Source organism: Acinonyx jubatus, chromosome X (assembly GCF_027475565.1).
Source record: "Acinonyx jubatus isolate Ajub_Pintada_27869175 chromosome X, VMU_Ajub_asm_v1.0, whole genome shotgun sequence".
Classification (NCBI taxonomy): domain Eukaryota; kingdom Metazoa; phylum Chordata; class Mammalia; order Carnivora; family Felidae; genus Acinonyx; species Acinonyx jubatus.
In genome coordinates this window covers 62,098,954-62,108,268 of record NC_069389.1, presented here as the reverse complement: position 1 = coordinate 62,108,268, position 9,315 = coordinate 62,098,954, and the positions used below count along the sequence as shown (strand labels likewise).

The 9,315-nt window shown below is 41.2% G+C and overlaps 1 protein-coding gene across 1 annotated transcript; it reads left to right on the top strand.

The window, feature by feature from the left end:
- The first annotated feature begins 200 nt into the window (after window positions 1–200).
- On the top strand, window positions 201–1,757 carry RTL3 (retrotransposon Gag like 3). Its single transcript, XM_053201650.1, is given in 6 exon segments — window positions 201–325; window positions 466–607; window positions 664–856; window positions 892–1,254; window positions 1,257–1,626; window positions 1,628–1,757. Coding segments are annotated over 6 exon segments (1,323 nt in total).
- Window positions 1,758–9,315: the final 7,558 nt, after the last annotated feature.

Here is a 9,315-nt window from a genome sequence, read left to right as displayed (position 1 = left end):
TATTTCACACCTTCTTTGCTGACCACTGGAGGCTCCAGGTGACCTGGAAATCAACCATGCTGGGGCCCAAATCCCTACCGCCTGGAAAATTCACAGAGCCTGACATCTTTTAGAAAGGATCTTTTTCTAAAAGGAGCTTTTAGAAGAACTACCCAATTTTCCCTTGGTAACAAACTGCCAAGCCAAGCCCATTTCCACAGATGGTGGAGGACTTAGCAGCCTCCTGTATTGCTTTGAAGTTCAAGAATGAAATTCTGAAGGCCCAAGTGCAGTGGCCAATGGAACAAAATGTTGTCCTATAGGCTCAGATCCCAGAGCTCCAGAAGCCCTGAACAACCAAGGAGGTTCAACCACTCCAGAATCCTTCAGAGACCCAGGATCCTAGGAACCCCCAGAACCCCTGGATCTCCCAACAGTCTGAGAGCACCAAGAATTCCCAGGAGTTGAGGATCCCTCATATCTCAGAGAGCCCCAGAAGCTCCCAGCCTGGGAGACCCTAGCTTCCCAGGAGCATCAGAAAACACCAGTGGTACAGGAGACAAAGAAGACTTTGGAACCCTCAGCAGCCCCAGAGTCCCTGGAGCTTCCAGGAACTCATGAGTCCCAGGCACCTTCAGTGGTCTATGAGCTCTCAGCAGCCTGAAATTCCAAAATCTCCTACAGGTCAAAAAGCTCCAGAAGCATCCAATGGCCCAGGAGGCCTACAAAGCCCTAGAAGTTAAGAAGGTTCAGGAGCTCCCAGATACCCGGGATGTCCCAGTGGCCCAGAAGGCCCAGAATTCAGAGCACCAAGATCTTCCAAGTTCCAGGAGCCCCAGGAGGTACCAGGAAACCACAACGCACCTGGAACCCCTAAGCTTCCAACTCTCCAGGAGTTACTGGAACCTAGAGTGCTCCATGAGCCCCTGGATCCTTTAGATGCCCAAGAATTCCTAGAGCCCTCCGCACTCCAGGAGTCCCTAAAGTGTATAATAGCTGCTTTGACATCAGCAGGTTCAGAGTTCCCACAGTCACCCAGTGAGCTAGAGCCTGAAGCTTTCTCCCTAGAATACTGTTTAGCCTTCAGTGGAGATGTCCAGAAGCTTTCTGAGTTCCTGGTTCAATTGAATAGTTACATGAGAGTCAGTTACATGTAACCTACTGAAGCATCTGTGATGAGCTTTGCTGGCAAGTGCTTCTCAGATGAGGCAGGAATGTGATTTCAGCCCTTACTAGATATACAAAGCCCCCTGCTGGAGCAATTTGAAAATTTCATACAGTGCTCCAGGATACTTTTGACAATCCAGAAAACATGGAATATGTCAGTCACTGCATCCATCAGCTCTGCCAAAGGGAGGATCCTGCGCATCAGTATGTGATCCACTTCCATCTCATTGCTCAAGAGCTAAACTGGAATGAAAGCACTCTCTGCATACAATTTCAGGAAGGGCTTGACAGTTCTATACCAGATGAACTGTCTCACACAAGCCCAGCCACTGTCTTATCTAACCTGATCACTCAATGCCTAGAAGATAAGATAAGCTGTAAGCATGATCCAAATCCACAAGGAGCAAGGCACTCTGAGGAGAGACCTGGGCCTGAAAGCTCACTAGCTGAAAACCAGCCTGTGCAACCTTCAAGCAATTGCACACCTCAGTGAAGCTGAACAGGCCCACTGCTGTGAAGCCCACTTGTGCCTCTGCTGTGGTCATCCTTGTCATGTTGCCAGAGATTGTCCTGTCAAGCTTCATCATGCACAGCAGGCAGGAAACATTTGAGGCCCAGCAGTAAGGGGGAACCCCAGTGGGCCAATCTACAAATATGCATACCCTTCACTTCCAATATCCATGTCTCATACCCTATGGCTTACTGTTGAAATCCTACTGGGAAGACGACAGTTCTTTGAGCAAGCAATGGTGGATTCAGGCTGCTACAGAAACAGCATTGACCATTTTGTGGTTCTTAGAAGCTGCCCATCTGCAATAATATCTTCCTTCTGATGCTTGAAATGGTAAATGAGCGTCCACTGATTAATGGACCCATAACGAAGGAAACACCAACTATGGAAGTTAAAATTGTAAACCATGTTGAAGAGCTCCAGTTTGCCATTATTCATGTGCCATGGTATCCTCTGATTCTTGGAATTCACTGGCTTGAAACACATGATCCAAACACTGAGTGGAGTGCATTGTGTCCTTTCTATCCCATTATTGTCACTACAATTGCTTCAGACACAGGTGGCATAGATGTCATGAGGAAATAAGTGCTGAATAGATCTTGTGTCCTAGTGACTGCTCCTAATGACCTGTCTTCTGATACCTCAGTTGTCGTCAGCATTTGCTGCTCTCAGAATCTTCCACTGAATCTCTAAGAATGAAATAAGGTACTTGTACAATGACACTGCCTCTCTGATCATGCAATGATCTCACATCAGGCAATAAACCTGATGACTTTGAGCTGTGTTTTTTTTCACCAACTGTGCATGCCCCCACCTTGAACCCTGTGTTAATGTGGGGCTGTTTTAATTATAATTGATGTTAACAATATGCATGAAAATAAATATTAGAAACTAACATTGAAAAAGTGTAATTGTTAGCCTGACTTGACTTTTTATCAAGATTTTCTTTAGCACAACAATTGCAACATTTTCTCAATGAAGAAAATAAAATTGCAAGTGATATTTTTTAAAAACACAATAAACATTGACAATTTCTAATGCTGTTTGAATTATTTCATGGCTTAGCTGAGGGAAGAGGAAAGGGACAAGTAAATTGGGAGACAGGGGATTGGAAAAGGCTTAACGTTTGGGTGAGGTTCTGAATATTCCAGGAATAGTCAGATCAGTGGGTGATGGGGTAGGGGGCAATGGAGAGAGTAGGGGAATAGTTGTGGTAAATGGAAATTTGTTAAGGTATGGAGGGTTTAGGGGAAAGGTAGAGGGAAGTTGAGAAGAGGGTTTAGGGAAGATTGGGAGGAAAAGTTGGAAAGGTTTCAGTTGAGAGCTAGGTGGTGCTGAGGGCAGGGGTGACAGGAAGGGAAAATTCCTACAAAAATAAAGGGGGCATAAACAGAGATATTGAGAAGCTTTTAAAGAAATTTTTTGGACTTCATAAGTTAACCAAACAAAAGCACTGAAGAAGGTAGTGAGGCCCCTCAGTGACCCAAATTTCTCAGTAAAGTGACAAGTTCTTATTCTCTGCGCCAGGGAAATTTGCCCTAGGGTTCAAGACTGTTAATCTCTTTTTGCTGATGCATAGACATGAGGTGGCAGGGATCAACTTTCAACACATGCAGTTCATTAGTAGCCAACTATACCTCTCTACATATACAGGTTGCTCTGCCCTGCTAACCATGCTGCTTGCATGACACACAGAGAGCCAAGTCAATGAAAGGAACTTATGTTCTTATGGGCCTGAGAGGGGGTAGTGTCCTAACTTAAAATCACACAAACATACACATTCCCACAAACTACAGGGTGAGGGGAATCCAGGGTGGGAGCTTTAGGTAAGATATGAAAAAATGATCAAAGTAAACTCTAATGCTTTTCCTCTGTGTTTTCAACATTCCTTTGAAAGTCTCTTTCTAAGGCCACTTGAAGGAGATTCTGACTTACTTAGACAAATAATCAAATACATAGTCATAACCCTAGAATGAGATAAATGAGGAGCCTACCATTCATTGAGCCCCTAATATGTTCCAGCTACAATATTAGGCATATCATACACATTAACTTATGCCTCAGAATAACCCAGTGAAGAAAGTATGTTTGCTCCTATTTTATCAATGAGCAAATAGAGTCCCAACAAGGCCAGTTCACTTGCCTAAAGTCACAAAGTTAGTAAGTGGCAGAGACCTGTTGGGTCTTCACAGCCTGTGCCCTTTTTCCTACAGCATGCCAGTCTCCCTAATGGGGAGGTGTAAGGGCCAAATAAGATTGTTGCAGCAGAGAGCTAATTGAGATAAACCTAAAAATGTAGGGTGGGGCTTAGAATAAAAATTTCAGGGACCATTTGGGTAGTAGTTATGTTTCTCCTGTTCCCTTGATCTCACCCCCAATCCCCTCACCACCCCATTAACTCCCAAACTTCTTATTTCATCTCTTGGAAGATCTCCTTTTGTTAAACTAATGACATAGCTGAATGTTCATTTCAGACAGTTAGCATAGATAATAAAATGTGTGACAGTAACAAATAAGCCAAACTGAAACTCTGTACAAGATGATAAAATTAACAGTAATAACTACCATCTAATGAGCACTTGGGTTTTGCCAGACATTGGACTAAGTGATTAGGGTATTTTCAAATGGCTGCAAGGTAGATATTATTGGCCTCTTTATATAAATCAAAGAAGTGAAACCCACTGAGATGAGGTCACTTGCCAAAGGTCACACTGCTAGGAATTAGTGGATTCTAAAAACAAACCCTGATCTGTCTCATTTCAAAGCTGGAATTCTAGCCAATACACCGCACTACTTCTCAGGCTAAGTAAACTTTACTCTTTATTAACCACTTTAACAATATTCACTAGACATGATTTCTATTACTTTAAAAAAAAGATATTAATTTGTTAGTGCATTTATTTATTCACTTAGCAAGCATTACTGAATGCTTGTAGTGTGCCAGGCACAGGCATCAAGGAAAAGGAAGAGAGGCACAAAGATGCCTTATGTATATGACTCACAGTTCTTGCTCTGACCACAGTTAACAGGGGAAGCTGTTGTGCAATATAGCACTTCTGGTATACAGAAGAGAGCACTAATTTTGCTGTGGACTAAAAAGTGTGTTTTGAGCTGGGTCTTGAAGGAATCGCATTGAAAACAAAAGGAAGAGCATGTTTTTCTAGATTGAATAAAGTGCTCACCAAAAAACAAGTTGGAAGGAAAAATAATAGTGTCATTAGAAAAGATAGTTCATTTCACTGGAGAGTAGGGATATGTGTACATATGTACAGGGTGAGTGGTGGGTGCCAGTGGGGAGATGACACTTAACAAGAAAGTTGGAAGTCTCAGGTAAAAGACCTATCTACCTGGATAAAGCATTTAAACTTTATCCTATGGGCAATTTGAAATCTTTTTTTTCCTGTCTTTCCCACCCCCCCCCCCCGCATTAGATTTGTGGTTTTTTTTTTCCTTTCTTGTGGCAAAGTAATACACATTCATTGTAACAAATTCATATATATCAGAAGTTTATAACATAAAAATAATATGTCCCTTAACTCACAAATTAGAATTTAAATAGAAAGAAACATGACTCATATATATTTTAGAAATTTCATAGCAATGTAGAAAATAAAAGGCAAAGTGATAAAGTACCCCCATTATTTTTTACTTTCTTAGATTTTATGAAGATGGGCTCAAACCATCAAAGACAAAGAATTAGAAATAAATTAAGTCTAATTTTCCCAAATATTTATGTTGAGTCCTTAGTATGAGCAAGACATTGAAGTATATACACACATATGCAGGATATCCCAACCATCAAAAAAATTTATAGTCTAATAATGGATAAAAAGTGCATGAATTATAAGAAACTGCTTTTCCATTTGGGCATTTCAAATTTTAAAGATTTTAAATGGAAAGGATTTTCTAAAAAATATATATTCTGCAATATTGGCACAGATACAAAGAAAATAGTTCCCTGTTTCCCTATTTAGCTAAGTTTTCTAAGGTTAAACTTTAATAGAAAAAATAATCCTTATATCTTTTGGTAGCCTCCCTTCCTGGTTTGTTTCCTTAAAAAATATTTCATATTTCATGCTATCAAAGTACACCTGAAGTAGTCATGGTCATTCTATGGAGGAATTTATATATCCTTAAAATAACTGTTTATTTCTAAAGGTGTGTATATTTCTAAAACCATGTCCTTAAAGAACCTGTGTATTTCTAAAAGTATTTTATTGTTGTACTTTTTTAAATGTTTAATTACTTTTGAGAGACAGAGAGAGATAGAGCATGAGAGAGAGGGGGAGGAGCACAGAGAGAGGGAGACACAGAATCTGAAGCAGTCTTGAGGCTCTGAGCTGTCAGCACAGAGTATGATGTGGGGCTTGAACTCACGAAATGTAAGATCATGACCTAGGCCAAGATCAGATGTTCAATTGACAGAGCTACCCAGATGCCCCTAAAAGTTTTTAAAAAGATTTTGTAGTTTAGAGAGGGAGGGAGCCAAAACATAAGAGACTCTTAAAACCTGAGAACTGAGGTTTGATGGGGGGTGGGAGAGAGGGGAGGGTGGGTGATGGGTATTGAGGAGGGCACCTGTTGGGATGAGCACTGGGTGTTGTATGGAAACCAGTTTGACAATAAATTTCATATTAAAAAAAATTAAAACATAAATAAATAAATAAATAAATAAATAAATAAATATTTTGTAGGGACAGATGTTTTTTTAAATCCTACTGTAATAAACTTTGACATCTAGCATATTACTAGATATCAAATATTAAATGACAAAAGTAATATAGGGATCAGAGAATTAGAAGTCAGGATTAAGCTTCTGAGTTCATTGCTTACTTGCTGTATGACCTGTTTCATTTTCATTTCACTTTGGCATATATATTTATATTTGGCATATACAGATTTATATTTGTATAAATGCATAAATGCAGGTGCAAGAAACTTATGTCAAACTGGCCACAAGATTGTTTAATAGGAGACAGACAAATATAACTCCTTGTTTACTGCTAGAAACCAAACCTTTGTGTGAAATCATGAAATTTATTAGGACAGTGAGTGGGTACGAAAACTTGTACCTATCTGTTCTTTCCCTCATCCCTTCCTCTCATTTCTGAACTGCAGGAGACTGAGCCCCCTTCGTCTTCCATGAGTCCATCACTAGGGAGTGTTTATTTGAAGGTTAATTTTGCTGCATTGGGTACTTCCTTTCTAACTTGCTATTATTTTGTAACACATATACTGACCCTTTTCCATTCTCTCTGTACCCTGGGAAAATACAATGAAAAAATAAAAACTTATTGATTAAAAAATAAAAATACTGGAACATATTAATAGTTTTCCATTCAAAATTGTTAATTCTTAAGTGTGATTTTATTTTGCCTTGTCCCTAATTGGTCTCTTTCTCATTATTTCGGACACAAGTACAATTTTACAATGAAAGTCAGTGTTAAAAAGAAGTTGAAATATGGAAATTCCCTTTGGCATTTACCTTTTGGGGAATGCCTTTAAATAATGTTGGAGTTCAGCTGCCTTTTTTCTAATAACCATAAGAGCTTCACTGGCAATACAGCTGGTTCATTCGTTGCTTATTATGTGGTATTTGTGGTATAACTGACAGGAAAAAGCAATGTGAAAGGCTAAGAAAAACAGTGAGCTCAGGTGTAGAGTTTCAGACATTCTGTTCTGTGTGGTTGTAAAATTTCATGCTTTCATTTTCCCATGCAAATTTTAGGTTACCAGATATCCTGTGTACATATGACTGTTTTGTGTTACTGTGTAATATCCCATTTTCATCTATATCAGAATACATAATGGTTCCCCCATTTGAGCCAAGTCAGGCACATTTTGACTACTGTTAGCATTTGTTCCCCACCCCCACTATCAACCTGATTGGAATATGTCACACATTTTCCAAACTAAAACACTTCACCAAACTTTCTCACATATTTGAATTATTTTGAGGCAGAATAATAACCAAAGTAATGGCCCTGTGAATCATATTAAATGATGATGGTAGTTGTTTCCTGTAGACATTATGACTTACTCAGAGGCCAGTTAAGTTTGACATTTTAACTGTCAATTGTTTTTACCTAGAAATTATAGAAATAAATTCAAAATGGAAAATATGACAGTCTTATGAGTTTTACTTTTTAATTTAATTTTCTTTTGGTGGGGACATGAAAATTAGTCTGTTCAGACTTGTTTTCTTTATGTTGAGCTAAATAGATGAAGAAATAAGCTCAGGCCAATTTTAGAAAATTATCACTTAGGTGATATACCTCAGGAAAGAGGTAGCATTTTAAATAATGTAGGAGGAAGAGGGAAGATGGTGGCGTAGGAGGACGCTGGGCTCACTGCCCATCCTGCTGATCACTTAGATTCCACCTACACCTGCCTAAATAACCCAGAAAACCGCCAGAGGATTAGCAGAACGGAGTCTCTGGAGCCAAGCGCAGACGAGAGGCCCACTGAAGAGGGTAGGAAGGGCGGCGAGGCGGTGCATGCTCCACGGACTGGCTGGAAGGAGCCGGGGCAGAGGCGTGGCTTTCTGGCCAAGCAGAGTCCCCGAGTCTGGCTGGCAAAAGCGGAGAGGCCTGACGGACTGTGTTCCGACAGCAAGCGTGACTTAGCATCTGGGAAGTCATAAGTTAACAGCTCTGCTCGAAAAGCAGGAAGGCTTGAGGACAAAGGGAGGGAGAGCTGCTGAGCCCCCAGACGATGGAGCTCAGTTTGGTGGGGAACAAAGGCGCTCCCCAGCGCCATCTCCCCCGCCCATCCCCCAGCCAAAATCCCAAAGGGAACCAGTTCCTGCCAGGGAACTTGCTCGCTCAGCGCAAACACCCAACTCTGTGCTTCTGTGGAGCCAAACCTCTGGCAGCGGATCTGACTCCCTCCCGCTGCCACAGGTCCCCTCCTGAAGGGGATCACCTAAGGAAAAGCAAGCTAAGCCTGCCCCTCCTGCCCCCGTGCACCTTGCCTACACACCCCACCTAATACGCCAGATCCCCAGCACCACAAGCCTGGCGGTGTGCAAGTAGCCCAGATGGGCCACACCACCCCACAGTGAATCCCGCCCCTAGGAGAGGGGAAGAAAAGGCACACACCAGTCTGACTGTGGCCCCATCGGTGGTCTGGAGGTGGACATCAGGTCTGACTGTGGCCCCGCCCACCAACTCCAGTTATACACCACAGCACAGGGGAAGTGCCCTGCAGGTCCGCACCACTCCAGGGACTATCCAAAATGACCAAACGGAAGAATTCCCCTCAGAAGAATCTCCAGGAAATAACAACAGCTAATGAACTGATCAAAAAGGATTTAAATATTATAACAGAAAGTGAATTTAGAATAATAGTCGTAAAATTAATTGCTGGGCTTGAAAACAGTATAGAGGACAGCAGAGAATCTCTAGCTACAGAGATCAAGGGACTAAGGAACAGTCACGAGGAGCTGAAAAGCACTTTAAACGAAATGCAAAACAAAATGGGAACGATGACAGCTCGGATTGAAGAGGCAGAGGAGAGAATAGGTGAACTAGAAGATAAAGTTCTGGAAAAAGAGGAAGCTGAGAGAAAGAGAGACAAAAAAATCCAGGAGTATGAGGGGAAAATTAGAGAACTAAGTGATACACTAAAAAGAAATAATATACGCATAATTGGTATAT